Source organism: Narcine bancroftii, chromosome 1, assembly GCF_036971445.1.
Source record: "Narcine bancroftii isolate sNarBan1 chromosome 1, sNarBan1.hap1, whole genome shotgun sequence".
In the NCBI taxonomy this organism is placed as follows: domain Eukaryota; kingdom Metazoa; phylum Chordata; class Chondrichthyes; order Torpediniformes; family Narcinidae; genus Narcine; species Narcine bancroftii.
Genome location: NC_091469.1, coordinates 191,290,897 through 191,309,820, shown reverse-complemented (window position 1 = coordinate 191,309,820; position 18,924 = coordinate 191,290,897). Strand labels below are relative to the sequence as shown.

Below are 18,924 nucleotides of genomic sequence, written 5' to 3'. Positions count from 1 at the left end.
CTGGTGTGGGAATTTGACTGTTCAAGAACAAAAAGTTGCAACAGACAACAAATGTAGCCAGACCCATCAATGACTCCCACCTCTCATCCATTGAAGATATACATGTGATATGCAGGACATCATCTTGGTCACAACCTCTTCTTGAAGCTTTTTAACAATAAAGAGTTTCTCAATGGTCAAAACTATACTGCTACCTTGCAACTTGCAGTCTGAACAACATGCTTTAAAAACAACTATTGTATTCACTGTCAGAATGAACACTAAACAATTTCTTTCATTATAAATAAAATTTTTAATTAAAATTTAAACCGAATCAGTGGTCTGAAAAGAATAAATTCACTTTGAGACTTTGATCATTTAAAAATCCAAGTTTAACTGCAAAAACTGCTATTTATCACCAGGTCACAAGATCTAACTGGCTGGCTTGCAAACTTGGTCTTGGAGGCAATATGGTGCAGCAATTTTGGGGAGGATTGAGTTCTGTATTCTCCGATCTTCACCAGCTGAATCCTGCACACAAGGTGGGAGGAGGAAAAAAAGCCATTTAATGAAAAGTCAATTTATGAAGAACTCAGAAGAAAGGAATATGGTATACTTTAGTAGCTCATCCAAGAGTTTATGAAGGTGAAGGTCCTTGTGAGAGCATAGAACAAATACTAGGAATGAGAAATCTCTACTCATGTTAGGCTGGCATAGGCCTCCTTATAACTCTTCATTGTTAACTTCACTCAATCATTTCATATTACATGCAGACTTGATTACCATCTGAGCATACTGAGAAAAGTAGTGTCTGAATACAACCACTTTACCACACCACGATAGAATTCCTTCAAGTCCAAAGAAAATAGTTCACTTGTTTTTAATCCCTCAGTCAATTTTGTATCACAGATCTTATTTAATTACGAGAAAGTTTTTGACCTTGTACTTTATCAAGCAACTGTTGAAAGTCCATACTGTTCACCATTATCCTTCCAGCTTCAAAGACTTATTTCATTAACAATTTTAAGATATTTAAAAGCCATTTGCCTTTAGCAAATCAATGCTGCCTCTGCATTGCAGCCTACTCTTCCTGAATGCTAACTTACTTATCCTGAATATATGTCTCTAACATTTTCACACAAATTAAAGGGTTGGCTGATGCACAACTCAAGGTTATTCCTCTTTCACCTTTTTTGAAAATGTGCGAAGAATTGCATTCTTTCCTTGATGGGCCTATCCTCAAATTCAATGGCACTTGTAAAGTGTAAAATCTGGAACTAAATCTGCACTATAAATGAACAACTAATGTTCCTACAGCAGCCTCAAGCCCGCTTTTTATCTCTAAGGAAACCAGACTTACCTTGGACAAACAACTCATTTGGGTTGGTGCCGATCTTGAAAATGGCCTGAGCAAACCAAAACGTGCTGTTTTAGATAGTTGGCCCACCATGTCAGCAACGGTGAAAGTAGTTTGCTTTGGTCGTGGAATCAGACCTAGGTCACCTACTTTATAATGGGACAAAAGGCCTGATCCTTTGGCCACAGGAGAGGCAGAACCATGTCTGTGGAGAAAAAGGTTTGCAAATTACTACCAACAATCAACTCTGAATTAAACAGTGCTGGCCAAGAGGAGGATGAAAATAAAATCTAGTAAAACACCTTGGGTTTGATTCCTGAACTTATTGGATCATTCACAATCACCTACAAATGATCTTGGGTCTCATGGTCAAAAAGACAACAGGAATGAAGCCAGCTGAACCTCAGATTATTATTAGTAATTCTCCTTGGAAGCCCCTCCTCAGTTGGCTGCACTAAACCTATGGTAAAATAATAACAAAACTTATTCCTTTCAATTTAGGGAAATTTGATTTTGAATATACCAACATGGATGGATTTCAGACAAGCTTGTCCAGATCTTGGATCCCATGCTTCCTTTATTAGCTAAGCATGCCACTATGTGGGGAGGGGCTGCAACTATTTGACCAGATCAGTGCTGGGGCAAATGGCACAGCAGGCTCGGATAAAAGGATCCAATAGTGCTCACTTTTTTCTGTTCTTACGTCAGTCGGGACAATGGAGAGCCAACCTGGATAGAGTGCAAAACTGCAAGTGTCCTGTATTCCAAACTGGGTGAACGTGACACTTATGCCATGATGGATCTGAATGGCTGCATGGGATAAGTGCTGGAGATCTTGCTGCAGCCAAACAATGAATCTTAAGATAAATCAGCATCTTTAGCCAAAAGAGCCAAAATTGTAAAAAACCTACTTTTACCCAGAGTCTAATTACAGGTGTAGTAATTACCCAAGTCTCTATATGATGTTGTATTAATCTTCATTTTTTTTATTTCATTTGCACAGGATTTTAAAAAAAGAGGCTATAATTATTACATTGTTATGTGTTAACTGGTGCTCTTGCTGAGAGATCATTGGAAAAGTCTCAATGATCTTTATTTAATCTTTATTTTATGCTGAATGAATTGATCTCTGGTGGAATGGAAACAAGATGCAAAAAAATCAGAGCCAAATCAAGCCAGTTTATGGCCCCACAGTGCAGCAATGATGCTAATGTTCACATCTTTGGCTTGTGAACAAACAATGGTGGTTTGGGTGATATACTACAGAACTAATCCAGTATGACACAGTGGCTTCATGCCAAGGGGGAAGCTGAAAGGGAATAAGAGAGTTTAAAAATAAGGATGCACCACAGCAGGTGCCATAGGAAGGTGAAACTGTAATGTTCAAAAGATACATGGAGGGGTCTACTGAGGTTCATGGAGATAAATATGGGATATGGGGCTTTTCCACGCAAGTGGGACTAACTTGGGTAGGCAATTTAGTCAGCATGGACAAGTTAGGCCACAGGGTTTTAATTCTGAAAAACTCTGCCTCTATTAATTTAAAAAAAACCCAACAAATACAGATAAATATATCCAGCAAATTCAATGACTCCACTTGATTAAAAGTTATGTCAATATACAATATACCTTTCTGATAGATTTCCTGGTATATGTTCACTGTTAATAAATTCCAATGGTGAAGGCCCAAGGCCAAGTACAGCTGCACTGTTCAGTAGGAGCAGTAGTTTCTGCATTATCTGACTTCGATCAGTAGACACTACCATCTCCGAATCGGTCTTGTTGACACCGACAGCAGGAACAACTTCATTTGTACATTCTGTGCTATCCTGTACAGAAAAATATCCTGTAAAATTCAGATTATATTCAATAAAACCATTCCCAATTCTTGTAATTTTTGAAGCATCAAATGCTGACATTTCAAAATTCCATCCCAGGACGCGGGATTTAAATCTTGCAAGAATATTCATTAAAGACAAGAGACAAATCCTTGGCTAATTATTAATAATAACAATGCACTCTGGAATCATTGGAAGTAAATAGCTGGTGTATATAAGCAACTGACGAATTACAAAGTGTTTAGTTATAGATTTTAAACAAAATAATTACTGACCATAAATTTACAATTGAAATAAATTACTGAAATGATAGAATTCGTCAGGATTAATTTACGATTATGCTGCTTAGAATGTATTCTGGATGGAAAATTTTCAATTTCCACCACCAGCTGTCAAGCACTGACCAGACTGGTCAAGTCTCAAGGGACATAACTGTCATCCTGGAGAGCTCAAAGGAGGCATGAGACTGCCTTTGCAAGTAGGATTAAAGGGAACCTCAAGGCCTCTATGCATATGCGAAGTACAGAAGGATGACGAGAATGAAGGTGCTCTTAACAATCAAAAAAGTTGAAGAATGTCCCACCATTCTAAAGTAACAAAACTTACAGTACATAAGTCAGATAAAAAAAGAGATAAGAGTTTAAAAACAACGAAAGATACCTAGTTTCAAATTCTACTTCTCAATACAAAATACACCAGACAACGTATATATCAACTAACATCCACAAATTACATTAATTGTAAATAACATCAAGGGAAAATTAATGTTAATAAAATAAATGAATTTAGTTGATATGGAGGAGATTAAATCCTAAAGAGAAAGACTTTTCATTTTAATATGATTCTTATTTCAGAATAGATTTATTTTTAATATTGATGCAATTACAATGCCATGTTATATCTGCTGAATATAAAAGTAGAACATTATCAGATTATTCTCTTTTATTAATAACATGTACAGGTTCAAAAAACATGGATACTGTATATCGATGGAGATTTAATTCTTTATTGTAAAAAAAATGTTGAATTTTGTAATTTTATAAGAGATCAAATACAGCAATTAAAAAAATAAATACATATTCAGTTAATAGTAAGTTCATTTTATGGGATGATTTGAAGACATATTTAGGACAAATTATTAATTTTACTACTAAAATTAAGAAACATTATTCTTTTGAAGTTAATAAATTGGAAAAGGAGATAGAAATTTTAGGAAAAGATTTACAGCAGAATTCAATGGAGACTAAAAAGGTACAACTGATTATCATGAAATTACAATATAATTCATTATAAACATAAGTTTGAGAAGTTGTTCAGAGAACTAAACAAAGATATTATGAATTGGAGAAAGGGCTCATAAGGTTTTAGCTTGCAAATTAAAGAGGGAACAGGTTTCAAGAACAATAAATGCTATTAGAAAGGATTCAATAAATTACATATAAACCTCAAGAGATAAATGATGTGTTTAGGGAGTTTTATGTGAAATTATATACTTCTGAATCAGACAACGATGAAGATAAAATCAATCATTTTTAAAAATCTGACCTTCAATTACCCTTTTTGAGTAACCAGGATATTAATGAATTGGAAGCTCCCTTTAATTATAGAGAAATTATAGAAGCACTTCAATCTATGCCTAACAGGAAGTCTCCAGGTGATGATGGATTTACATCTGAGTTTAATAAAAAATTTCAAGATTTATTAATACCTTTATAAATGGAAGTATTGAAACAAGTGAAGGAGGTTCATTCTTTTGTGGATTCTTTTTCTCAGGCAATTATTAAAGTTATTCTTAAAAAAAGATAGAGATCCTTTGAAAACTGAATGTTTATAGACCTATTTCACTGTTAAATGTTGATTATAAAATTGTAACAAAGGTTCTAGCAAATAGACTGGCAAAATATTTACCAGCTTTGATTCATTTGGACCAAGCTGGATTTATTAAAAATTGTTATTCTGCAGATAATATTGTGAAATTGATTTATTTGATTCATATTTCTCGGGAGGAATCTAACCTGTCAATGGATGCTGAAAAGGCATTCAACAGAGTAGAATGGAGGTTTTTTTATTTAAAGTATTGGAAAAATTTTGGATCAATATTTATTTGATGGATTAAGGCTTTATATAAAAATCCTATTGCTAGAGTTGTGACGAATGGACAGACATCTTTGCCACTTACATTGGAAAGATCTACTAGACAAGGTTGCCTTTCATCTCCAGCTCTTTTTGCATTAGTTAAATGCTCAATTGATAATGCAAGATAATAATATTAAGGGTATTGAAGTGAAATCTGATGAATTTAAAATCAATTTATTTTCAGATGATGTTTTGATATACTTATCAGAATCTCAGAATCTTTACATGATAGGTTGGAACAGTATGGAGAAATATCTGGTTATAAAATTAATTGGGGGTAAAAAGTGAGGTTATGTTATTGGTTGAAGTAGATTATACTTTTTGTAAAAATATTGTCAAATTTAAATGGTCAGATCAAATTAAATATTTAGGTATTAAAGTGGACAGTAATTTAAATCATTTGTACAAATTAAATTATTTACCTTTGTTTTATAAAATTAAAAATGATTTGTATCAATGGGAAGATTTATCGATAACATTGGTAGTTAATTGTATTAAGATGAATATTTTTCCTAGAATACATTATCTTTTTCAATCCATTCCCTGTAAAGTTCTTCAAAATTTTAAAAAAGATTTGAATTCTATTGTAAGGAAGTTTTTATGGAAAGGTAAAATGGTAAGGTTATCTTCACAACTTGGAAATATGAATTAGGAGGTTTACAACTTCCAAATTTTCAAAATTACTATAAAAAGGCACATTTAAAATTTATTAATAGAATGCTTGATTTGGAAAAAAATCATTGGTATGGGCAAATATTGAATTATCTCAAATTGGTGAGAAGAAGATGGACCAATTTATTTATAAATGGAATTCTAAGTTATTGCATAATTATAATTCACCTATTTTTAAACATTTAATGGAATTATGGAATATGATAAATGAAGTAATAGGGACACAAGGGAAAATTTCAAGTAAGACACCTTTACATAAGAAAAAACATTTTCCTGTTATGCTTAATAATTAGTTTTTGAAATTATGTGATCAAAAGAGAATTAAATTTGTACAAGATTGTTATGAAGTGGGTCATTTTATTTATTTTCAAAGAATGAATGAAAAATATGAAATATTATCATATACTGCTTTTTGCTATTATCAAGTTACAGCTATATTATTGGATAACTTTGGACATATTTACAGTTACCAAGACAATCTAAATTTGAAATTCTACTTTCAGATGGTGGGAAGAAAGGATTTATATCTGAAATGTATTCATTATTACAGAATAAAATACCTAAATTAAATTTACATAAATCTAGGTTAAAATAGGAAAAAGATTTAGGTATAGAAGTTAATCAGGATGATTGGAGAAATTTATGTAAAGATAGTATGACTAAAATTGTTAATGTGAGATATCGATTACTTCATTATAATTTTATACTTCAATTATATTTAACTCCAGAAAAATTAAAGAGATATAATCTATTTCTTCAGATTTATGTTTTAGATGTCAGAAGGAAGTAGGTTCCTTTTTTTTTACATTCTACTTGGTCATGTGAAATGGTAAAACCTTTTTGGAAGTGACTTAGTTATTTTTAAAGTTAAATTTTCATTGGATCCATCAGTATTTTTGTTGGTAATATTAAGAAGTTGAGTTTAGAATTAAGACTAACTAGATTTTAAATGATATTTTTGAGATTAGTATTGGCTGTAATCAGAAAATATTTAGCTATTACTTGAAAAATAAAGACTGATTTGAGTATATATAGATGGTATGTGGAATTTAGATTTGTATTCTATTGGAAAAAAGCGTATAATTTACATGATCATTTTTTTTAATATCAGAAAATTTGGAGCCCTTATTTGGATTATATGGGTTTAAAATTTTGAATTCTCTGGTCATACTGTGGTGGTTTTAGTCTAATCCATGGTAATTAATTATGTTATTATGGTTTATATCTCCTTTCTTTTTCTTTCCTTTCTTTCTTTGGGGGTAAGGTTAGTTGGTTAGGAGGGTTGGGTATGTGGGGGGGGCGATAGGATCGGGGGAGGGCTGTTATGGGAGGAAGGTGGGTAGTAGGGGGGTAGTGTTACACACACCATGTATTTTCATTGACTATATGTATATTTTTGATTATATCTATCATGGTTTAATACTTAAAATATTTAAAAAAAAGGAAGGGAAAAAGAGAAAAGGAAGATAAAGGATAACATATGTAAAAGAAAAAAAAGGTTATATCAAATCAAACAGCTCAATTTAAACTGGCATCAGAGCAACAATGCAATCTGACCTCTGTTTAACAGTATCAGCTTATTAATTACAAAAGACCAAACACCCAAGTCAATAGATTCAGGTTGGTTGTAAAGCAAGTTTTTTCTCGGAGGAACGTCCATCCAACCACTGGGGAACTCCACCACATAGGTTCACCATCTTGTGCAAAGATCCTCAAACTTGCAGGAAAGTGGAGGGAAGGTCTGCATTTCCATTTGTAGAGCTCACCCATTATTTCTTTTTATTTACCTCTTTCATTAAGAAATTCTTGTGGGTAATCTTCCATGAGGTACTTGAGGAGTATAAAAATGCAAGAAAAACCTCAAGAAAGAAATCAGGAAAGCTAAAAGACATGCAGTTGATTTGGCAGAAAATGTGAAGGAAAATGTTAAGCGTTTCGATAGATATATTAAGAGCAAAAGGATAGTAAGGGACAAAATTGGTCCCCTTGAAGATCAGAGTGGTCGGCTTTGTATGGAGCCAAAAGAGATGGGAGAGGTCTTAAATGTTTTTTTTTCTCCATCAGTATTCCCTGAGGAAAAGGGCAGAGTCGTGGGAAGTAAGAAAAACAAGCAGCGAGGTCTGGAAACTACACAGATGAAAGAAGAGGAAGTGCATGCTGTCTTAAAGCACATAAGGGTGGATAAATTTCCGGGGCCTGACAAGATATTCCCTCTGACCTTGAGGGAGTCTGGTGCAGGGGCCTTGGCAGAAATATTTAAAATGTCCTTAGCCACAGGTATGGTGCCAGAGGATTGGAGGGTAGCTCACATTGTTCTGTTTTTCAAATAGCTCCAAAAGTAACCATGGGAATTATAGGCTGGTGAGCTGAATGTCAGTAGTAGGTAAATTATTGTAAGGTGTTCTATGAGTTTCGATATACAATTATTTGGATAGCCATGGACTGATTAGATATAGTCAACATCGCTTTGTGCATGGTAGGTCATCTTTAGCCAATCATTAAGTTTTTCAAAGAGTTTTCCAGGAAAGTTGATAAAGGAAAGGCTGTGGATGTTATCTACATGGACTTTAGTAAGGTCTTTGACAAGGTCCTGGATAGGAGGTTAGTCAAGAAGGTTCAAACGCTAGGTATTCATGTAGTGAATAGTGAAATGGATTCAACAGTGGCTGGATGAGAGAAGCCAGACAGTAGTGGTGCACGATTGTTTCTCAGGCTGGAGGCCTGTCACTAGTGGTATGTCTCAAGGATCAGTGCTGGGACCATTGTTGTCATCTATAGCAATGATCTGGATGATAATATGGTAAATTGGATTAACAAGTTAGCAGATTACACCAAGATTGGAGGTGTTGTGGGCAATGAAGGTTTTAAAAGCTTGCAGAGGGATCTGAACCAGCTGGAAAAATGGGCTGAAAAATGGCAGATGAAATCTAATGCAGACAAGTGTGAGTTGTTGCATTTTGAAAGGACAAACCAAAAAAGGTTATACACTAAATGATAGGGCACTGAGGATGTGGCAGAACAGAGGGATTTGGTGTCACAAGTGGATGGGGTTGCAAAGAGAGCTTTTGACATATTGGCCTTCGTGGTGAACCACACCACTCCATTATCAAACTGGCATCATGAGTTGCGGGCCCCTGCAGGATCAGGAGTTCCTAGTGGCCAGGGGCACAGAGAACCCTGGGAGGCGCGTAACTTTAGAAGTTAGGTGATTGTGTTAACGCACTAACTGTAATTTTTTAAACTCCTGCAAAGATCCCATAAACAGTTCTGTTGGTTCAGCTCACAGACAACTTCTGTCGTGCTTTAGTCATTGCACCACTTGCTACATTGGTTGTATTCAAACTTTCCGTATTTTGGACCTCACAGTCGCAGGCCTGATTTGAACAGGCTAATGCCCAGATCCATCTACACCAGATTAACACTGATGCAACAAAGTACTAGTATGTTGTTGCATCGCTGAACGAAGAGGGCATTGTTGATTTCTTACACCAGCCTCCAGCCAATGACAGGTATGAAGCCATCAAAGTCCTGCTTGTATGCACTTTCGGCATTTTGCGACACAACAGGGCAGCACGACCTCTCCTTATGGACAACCTGGGTGATCGCACTCCTTCTGAACTAATAAACGCGATGCTGGCACTCACGGATGACATTAGCCCTGTCTTCTTTACAGGCAACTTTTTCCTCGAGCAAATGCCAGAAGACATCCTTTGGCTGCTTGCAGATGAAGACTTTAACGACCCCCATCACTTAGCAGCCCATGTTGATGAGTTATGGCATGCTAAGCAGCATCTAGAAATACGGGTCATGGACAATTCTACTCAATTTTGGCTCGTCACAGTTCATCTGGTCCTTCACCATTGCTGATGTATCACAGCCACTCCTGGGAGCTGATTTTTTGCGAGCACACTCCCTTCTAATAATTCTCAAAGGTCGCCGCCTAATTAATTTGAAGACTTTAGAGTCCCTCGCCTTGCACCCCATGGCATTGCCTGCACCTCGCCTTGACTCAGTGATGCTCTCGGACAGTGAATACGCCAGAATTCTAATGGAATTCTCCAACATTATTACTCTACAGTTCTTGATGGCCCACCTAAACATGGGGTACTGTACCACATTCCGACTTATGGATGTCCCCTGCATTCTTGACCGCACAGGCTACCTCCGGATAAATTGCAATTGGCTAAAGAATAATTCCGACACCTGGAGGAAATGGGGATTGTTCACCGCTCCGAAGGTGTCAGGAGAACAGAGACCTTGTGGGGACTATCGACATCTGAACAACATCACTGTGGCAGATCGCTATACAGGATTTCTCTGTGATCCTTCGCGTCGCTAAGATTTTCTCCAAAATCGACTTGGTGTATGGTACCATCAGATCCCAGTTCACCCAGATGGCATTCCTAAAACTGCCTTGATTACCCCATTTGGACTATTTGAATTCCTCCATATGGCTTTCGGTTTGAAAAACGTGACCCAGACATTTCAACGCCCATTGGATAAAGTTACCCAGGCCTAGATTTCATATTCATTCATTTGGACAACATCCTTATCACCAGCTATTCACAGAAGCAGCACAAGGCCCATCTCTGTCAACTATGTTAGTGGCTAGATGAACAGGGTTAGCGATCAACCTGACCAAATGCCAGTTTGGCCTCACATCAATCGATTTCCTTGGCCATCGCATCAGCCAGCAAGGAACTGTTCCAAGGTCAAGGCTATTTTCAAATTCCCAAGACCCTCTACCATTAAAAGCCTGCAGACATTTGTTGGCATGATTAACTTTTACTATCCTTTCATGCCAGCTGCAGCCATTTTTCAAACTTTTGTCCAGACATCCCAAGGAACAGAAATGAAATAATGAGACTGCAGCCACATTTGAGACTGCCAAAGGGGCGCTAGCGAGAGCCACTATGTTTGTGCATCTGTGCCAACAGTCAGATGGTGAATGGGTCAGGCACTGCAATAGGCGGGATCCTGAAGCAGCTCATCAGCAGCATCTAGAAACCCCTAGCTTTCTTTAGTCGTCATTTGAGACCACTGGACAAAAGTGCAGTGCTTTTGACAGGCAGCTCCTTTCCCCTTACTTGACCATATGGCATTTTCGCTATTCTAGAGGGCAGAGGGTTCACAGTCTACACAGTTCACAAGCCGTTCACTTTCACATTCACCAAGATGTCAGATCCGTGGTCAGCATAACTCTCCTACGTTTTGCCACATAGCCTATGCAAGGAATAATAAACTTGTTCCAGCTGTTCCAGACTTTAAACTAGGGGTTTTTATTTTAAAAAGCTATCCAATTACACATGGTTTTCATTTAAATTAATTGAAGGAAGTTGAAGAAATAAGTGATCTAATTACAAAGGATGAGCAACTTAATTGACATGCATTTTTTTTTTGCAGACACTGAATCATCAGGTCCTTCCAGCCAAGTCAAAGCAGCTCCCTGAAAACTCCAAGTTTTAGTAGACCATTTGTTCACAAGTTGCAATGCCCAACACAAATTTGTGCTCCTTGGACATCCATATGCAAAGATCAACAATGTTTAGGGGCAAGAACTTATCTCAGCCAAAATGTTTGTAGTATTCTAGTGTGACAGATTATGCTGTGTTTGTATTGTATATAGATATGTTTTTGGGAGATAAATTGGAGCAGGTTCTTTAGTGTAGGTCGCATACAAACACTTCTAAACAGATCTCCTTTACAATACTGGAGCTCTGCTCAAGCCAGACAGGGAGGCTCCTGGGGGCCTTTGCAAAAATTCTGGGGAGTGCCCAAGAGACTTCACTAATGGATTGTTATTTTTGAAAAGCAACAGATGAAAGAGATCAGAGGAATAGTTCGGAGCTGCAGGCTGTCTGGGAAATGCAACACATCTAAGTGTTCTAAGTGAGTCATATGGTTTTTGCAACAGAGAGAGTTTAACAGCTATTTCTCAGAGAGAGAGAGAGAGAGAGAGAGAGAGAGAGAGAGAGAGAGAGAGAGAGAGAGAGAGAGAGAGAGATCAGTTCTGCAGTTTTACAGTCAGCAGCAACAGCTGGGACTGGAACAGGACAAGCTGGCAGGCTTGTGGAAAAACCCCATTTGGAAGATGGGTTGTGAGTGCTTAGTTCAGCCTGGTCAAAACCTTGTGGTTCATACAAGAGGAGAGGACTAGCTGCCTAATGTTTCAGTGGAAATAAGGGAAACAAAAAGGAACTCTGTGGTGATCTGAAAGGAAGAGGTTATCATCTGGAAAACCTTGATGGGGCTAGTTTCTTCGGCAAGACACTGAAGTGGCTGATTAAAAGGAATCAGATGTGGGTGTCCAGCAAACAACAAATCTCTTTCTGAAAACCAATAAGAACCTTCCAGAGCGATAACCATTTACCTTTCAAGCACCAAAGCCTGGTGAATTTCATAGATGTTAAATTCTGTGCACAGTATAAAAATTGCCTGCAACCAGTGAACTTGGAGGAATGAGAAGTGAGATTGGACTTTTCTGAACTTACACACACATTACATACACGTGCACTTAGAATTAGAAGGGGTTAAGTTAGGTTAATTAATAGCGGTAAGTTAAAGTGTAATCCTGTTTTTATGTTTAAAGATAATTAAAAGCAACTTTTGTTTAAGTAACCATTTGTCTTGGTGAATATCTATTGCTGTTGGGTTTTGAGGTCCTCTGGGCTCGTAACACTAGTCAATGGCAATTAAAGTGGTTAAATCTGATATTCCCAGAATTCTCACTGTCATCTACTCCACAACACCAAGATCAGAAGCTTGTGAAGATAACAAACTTTGGGTGCACAAATGTAGCAGACCACATTACTAACAAAAACCAAGGATCCAAGGGCAGAAGGTATCTTTCTGTCACCAGCAACTTCTTTGTCTAAAATGATCACAAATCTACCCTCAAAGTGGAAGTACATTTCTTACCAGCAGGATATCCTTCAATCCATAGGCAGCATCAGAGAGGACTTTCTCCACCTGTTTCCTATGCTTTTCTTCTTGCTCCATGAGGGCCTTCTGATTTTCCAGATAAGATTGTTTTGTCTCCAGCTCATTCTTAAGAGATGTTATTTCATTCCTGAATATTATGTGAAGAAAAGAAAGTTACTTAAAATTATGTTTCAGTGTTTCAAACTTTCTAATTTAACAACACCAAAATTACCTCATATGACTACATGCCAATCCTGCCTCAAGTATTAAAACTGAATTCCCCCATACTAATCCTTAGGTTGATTAACTTGGTCTCGGAAATGCAGAGAAATTACCACATTTGAAAACTTGGTACTGAAATGTATGGAATCCTATAGATCTCAAGGAGCCACAGACGAAAAATGCAGTGCAATTATTTATGCATGTTTTGTTCATTGTATTGATGCTAATATTTGACTATTGAATTGTTCCTGAAACCTTTAAACAAGAACATACTGCAGGTATTGGAAACCAGAAGTCATTCAGTAGGACAGATAGGGAGGGCTCTCAAGTGAATGAATAAATACTGTTTTGTTGCTGGGAAGAGATTAATTCATTTAGCCTCTGGATTTAATCCAAGAATTTCTAGAAATATTTTGCCAGTGGAAGAATGGCAGATCACTATTTTATCCATCACTTAATGTTTGCTCTATTAGTGTTAAATATCAATTTCCTCAAATGATTCTTCACTTTATTTAATTCCTGTGATCATTACATTACCTGGATATTAGCTAACAACTCACTATAATTCATATGAGATAAACATCTTGCTAATGCATGAGACTTTGAGAGAAAATAAAAATTAAAAATTAAGTCTTTTATCAAGTCTTTTGATGTTTAACTCTCATCAACACCTGCAACCAACTTGCAGCCAGATTTGCAAATACCTTAGAGATTCGTTCTGAGCCTCAAGATTTTTTATCATCAACTCAAGTTGTTGAACCATCTTTTCTTGCTGCATGCATTCTCCCAGAGACTTCTGTTGCCGTTTGCATTTCTCCATCAGCATCTTCATCACCTGAAATTCAATCAATAGTAGACTCCAGTTGGTGGGGATCATGTGATGCAGAGAGTAGGAGGACATGAACTCCAGGAGCTCCCAGACCATAAAGGGAAAAAAAAGCACAAAAATTAAAGTTAAAAAAACTAAAAGGTGCAGAGAACAAGACTAGATCGCTTACCTGCCAAAGATGGGGAAGAAAAACAGCAGCCAGAAAAAGACCAGTGAAATATTCGGGAATAGAGAGGCTCAACTCAACCCGACTTGAGGGGATCAAGATGGCACGGGAGATCGCAGACCTGGATCTCTGACGGCCCCCACGGTGGCGGAGGAGATGTGACCTGAGGAGAGTACCCTGGGCTCGCCCGGGGAAACAGTCAACAGGAAGACCACAAACCCAAAAACTTGCGATGATGTGGTCGGGAACCAGTCGTTGGGTGACAGGGGGCCCAGGGAGGGGACTGACTCCGATGGTACCCATAACTCCAGGGGCACTCGAGCCTAAAGCCCAATGGTCAGTAAGAATGTGAGGCGGGGGTGTGCAGGAGACCTTGGACCCGTGGCAGAAGAGGCTAGTGTGTCGAGTGACAGTGGGAACAGCTCCTTCCCCACAGCAACAAGCAACAAGACACACAAATACAAAGCACGACAGTCAGCAGGCACAACAAGGGGAGGGGCGAGGGAGACCTTGGCCCTGCAACTGCAGAGGTGGCAGAGACTACGACTAACTCATCCAGCAATGAGGGAAGGAGCACGAGAGCTGGCAGGCATGGGAAGAGGAGCGGCGCAGGAGATCTTGACCCTACAGAGGCAGCTGATGCTGCAATGGACCCATCCAGTGATGGTGAAGGCAACATGGTGGCCAATAGCTGTGGCAAGACAACGTCGGGCAGCACGAGGCTGCCAAGATGGTGGCGGCAGGGAGAAGAGAGGAACCCTTGTTGTAGGTTATCCTGGAGACGATGGAGAAAGTGGAAAACCGATTATCTTTTGACTTAAGCAATAACAAAAAGGACAGCTGAACAGATGTGTAAATGTTTTAAAAGGAAAAGTGGCTGAGGTAGAGGAGATAACAGGAAATAATGAGGACAGAATACTGAAGATGGAAAAAGAGGTGAACAACGTGGGGGGCAGAAAGGAGCCGTCACTGGCAGAAAATTATAATGGGAGAAATATTTTTAAAATTGTGGGATTGAAAGAGGGCAAAGAGGGGGAAATCCTGTGGATTTTCTCCAGTGCTGGTTGCCAGAGACTGGGGAGGGAGAACCTGGGGAGTTAATGGAAATAGAATGGCCCACAGGTCCTTCCTCTTGCGCCCAGGCCCTGGACAGAGACCACATTCGGTGCTGGTGAAACTACTGTGCCTCCAGAACCAGGAAAACATTTTGAGTGCAGCGATTGTGGGGGTGAAGGGGGTTGGGGGGGGGGGGTTCTGCTGGAATTGGATGGTAACAAAGTGCTTTTCTACCCAGATATAAGTGAGGCCCTGCTATGCCAAAGAAAAGAACTGGAGCCAATAAAGAGGGTATCAAAGCAGAAGGGATATGAGAGTACAATTAGATACCCAGCCACTTTGAAGATATCGATGCCAGGGGTAGGGGAGGGGGGGGGGGGGGAAGAGGAGAGAAAATTCTTCTCTGATGGAAAAGAAGCCTCAGTTTGTCAGCTTCAAGTTCATAATAACTAACAATACTAGAATGGAAATTATTAAGATACTATGGGTTAACAACAATTAAGAGCTTAAAAGAAATGGTCAGTGTTTCATGGAAAGTGAAAATGTATTGTAAACAGCAATAGTGGACCAATAAGAATTAAGAATCCATGGTTTGTGCATAAAAATAAGAATGGGGAAAGAATGTGATAAGAAGAATGGTCTGGGATGCTCAGAGGAGGTGGGCAGAGAGGCAGATGGGTGCGAGATACACAACCTATTATATGGAGGGGGATGGTGATGAAATGGGGGGAAAAACAATCACCAAAGGAGGGAGAGGGGATGACAGATGGAACAAGGGTGTGAATCATGGATATACTACGTGGGGTCAATTAACTGTGCTATTATAATTCTTTTTTGGGTTTGTTGTCTTCGTCCTCGACTTATTTTCCCAGAGTTTGTCGCGGGCCTGGCGGGCTGGAGCATACAGCTGAAGGTAAAAGGTTGAATGAATGATGGATATGGACAGTGGAGGTACAGAAGAAACACAGGTCTGAGAGTCTCCGGGGCAAAGGCTAAAAGTATTGTATGTTAGTTTCATTGTTAATGGCCTGAATGGGCAGGTGAAGAGGAAAAGTCTTGGCACAAATTAAAAAAAGTGGGAGTGGATCTGATCTTTCACCAAGAAACTCACTTAACAAAGCATGAACACCAAAAGTTAAAAAGGGGAAGGGCAAGCCAGATAATATCCTCCTTGTTCAGCTCGCATGAAAGGGGGGGGTGGCAATTCTGATAGGGAAGAGTGTTCCAGTGAGAGTGCAGAATATGACTACATAGAACAGAAAGATTTGTAATGGTGCATTGTTAGATATATTCAGAATCCTGGACCTTGGTAAATCTGTACGGCCCCAACTTTGATGACGAAAAGTTCATACAGAGCATTTTCCTAAGATTGGCAGAAGGAAAGGAGAACATTCTGATTGGGGAAATTTTAATTTTTGTCTGGATCCTGTCTTAGATGTCAACAAAGAAAATAACTAAAACAGTGAAGGCTACTATTGGATATATGAAGGAGCTGAACGATAGACATATGGAGGGAGAGGGATTACTCAAAACGACAACTCCTATTCGAGAATAGATTTTTTTCTTGGCTTCAGCTCATATAGAGGGTAGGACCATGGAGGCTGAGTACTTGGAGGGACTTCTCTCGGATCATTCACCTCTAATATTAACAATAGAAATGCCAGATAAGCATGATACGGCATACAGATGGCATCTTAATACATTGCTGCTAAAGAAGCCGGAATTTTGTAGTTTTATAAGAATGCAGATAGACATATTCTGTGAGGCCATCTGTACCTCTACTCCAGATAAATTCCTCCATAAGGATCCCCTCAAAACATATTTGAGAGGTCAGATAATTGGATGCACCAAAGCAGTGAAGAAAGAATATTAAGGAGGTGGATGAATTGGAACAAGAAATTGCTCACTTAGAAAAGGATTTCCAAAAATCAGAATCAGAGGACCATTACAGGGCTCTAATAAATAAGAAAATGAAATACAATATGCTTCAAATGTACAGTGTGGAAAAGGCCATAATATGGTCAAAACAAAAATATCATGAACTGGGGGAGAGAGCCCATAAAATCCTCTTGGCAGTTGAAGACAGAACAGGCCTCGAGGACAATCAATGTGATACAAGCTGGAAATGGCAGGATCACGTATAAACCAAAAGACCAATGAGACCTTCAGGGAATTTTATGAGGGTCTATACAAATCAGAGCTAATGGGGGGAGGGGGGGGGGGTCCTAATACAGTCAAACAGTTCCAGTCTAAATAAGAGCTTCCAAATTTAGACCCAGAAGAATAGGAGGCCTAGATCTTCCCTTCATGGAGGAAGAGATAGGGAAAGCAAGGAACTCACTGTAGACTAACAAGTCTAGAAGGAATTTAAAGATTTACTTATGCTTCTCTACATATAAGTGGTAGACCAGGAAATGGTGACTCATAGCCTCCCAGAATCTTTATCGACAGCAATCATTATGACGATTCTTAAAAAAGACAAAAATCCATTATTGCCATCTTCTTATAGACTTACTTCAGATTATAACATACTTGCCAAAGCCCTGGCAAATAGATTGTTTATTAGTTTTGTGCAAAAGAAACAGGCAACAGACAACATTCGCAGACTGTTGAGTATCCTGCATCTGGCACAATCCAGAAACAAGAGAGGCCTGGCTGTGGCTATGGATGCAGAAAGTGCATTTGACAAGTTGGAGTGGGATTTTCTATTCAAGGTGCTGGAAAAGTTGGGGTTAGGACCAATTTTTACAAATTGGATAAGGGCGCTGTATCATGCGCCTAAGGCTAAAGTTGTGACCAACAGACAAATTTCTCCAACTTTCCCAATGACAAGATCAAGTAAACAAGGGTGCCCGCTGTCTCCAGCCCTGTTCATACTAGCCATGGAGTCACTAGCCAAAGTCATTCGCCAGGATCCAGATATTAAAAGAACATAAAATCAACTTATTTGCAGATGACATACTGATACATCTGATAGACCCAGCAAACTCACTGTCCAAGCTGCACTCTACTCTGGGACCATGGGGAGATCTCCAGCAACAAGGTTAATTGGAACAAGAGTGAAATTAAAGGGGACTACAGTCAATGTCAAGAGAACAGCTATTTAAAGTGGCCACAAAACGGGATCAAATATCTAGGAGTTAGAATAGACAAAAACTTGAAAAATTTATAAACTAAATTATACCCCCTTGCTTGAAAGAATCGGGGAGGACTTAAATAGGTGGATGTCCCTGCCAATAACCTCGGTGAGCAAGGTCAACTATATTAAAATAAATGTGCTGCCGAAGCTTTAGTACCTCTTCCAGACATTGCCCATGGCATTGCCCTGAGGATTCTTCAAAAGTTGCTCTCACATGCAAGAACATTTCTGTGGAATGGAAAGGTAGCCAGGGTCTCAATGGAAAAATTGATCTGGAATTACAGTCTGGGCTGCAGTACAAGCATAAGTACAAATGCCAGACTTCAAGAAATACTATTGGGGAGCCCAGGCGAGGTATATCACCTCACTCTTTGAAGGCGGAGATGCACCATCCTGGGCACAAATTGGCCTGCACATGGTGGGCGAGAAGGTGGCAGAGGACTTTATTTATAAATAGGACGCTAAATTGTTATCTGCAAAATCAGGCAATCCTATACTAAAACAAATCATCACTATCTGGAACAAAAATAACCAATATTTAGGTATCAAAGTGAGGCTGTTCCCAAAAATACCTCTGACTCCAAATAGATTAATACCATTAAAGGTAGG

General features: G+C 38.5%; 1 protein-coding gene across 1 annotated transcript in view; it reads right to left on the bottom strand.

Annotated features, from left to right (window-relative positions):
• Positions 1-268: 268 nt before the first annotated feature.
• cfap157 (cilia and flagella associated protein 157) overlaps positions 269-18,924 on the bottom strand; it is a 43,690-nt gene continuing 25,034 nt past the window's right edge. The window contains exons 5-9 of the mRNA XM_069885742.1: positions 13,830-13,960; positions 12,901-13,051; positions 2,966-3,165; positions 1,340-1,541; positions 269-510 (exon numbers count right to left, since the gene is read on the bottom strand). Coding sequence (XP_069741843.1) covers positions 412-510; positions 1,340-1,541; positions 2,966-3,165; positions 12,901-13,051; positions 13,830-13,960 — 783 coding nt within the window. The 3' untranslated portion in view covers positions 269-411. The remainder of the gene's footprint in view (positions 511-1,339; positions 1,542-2,965; positions 3,166-12,900; positions 13,052-13,829; positions 13,961-18,924) is intronic.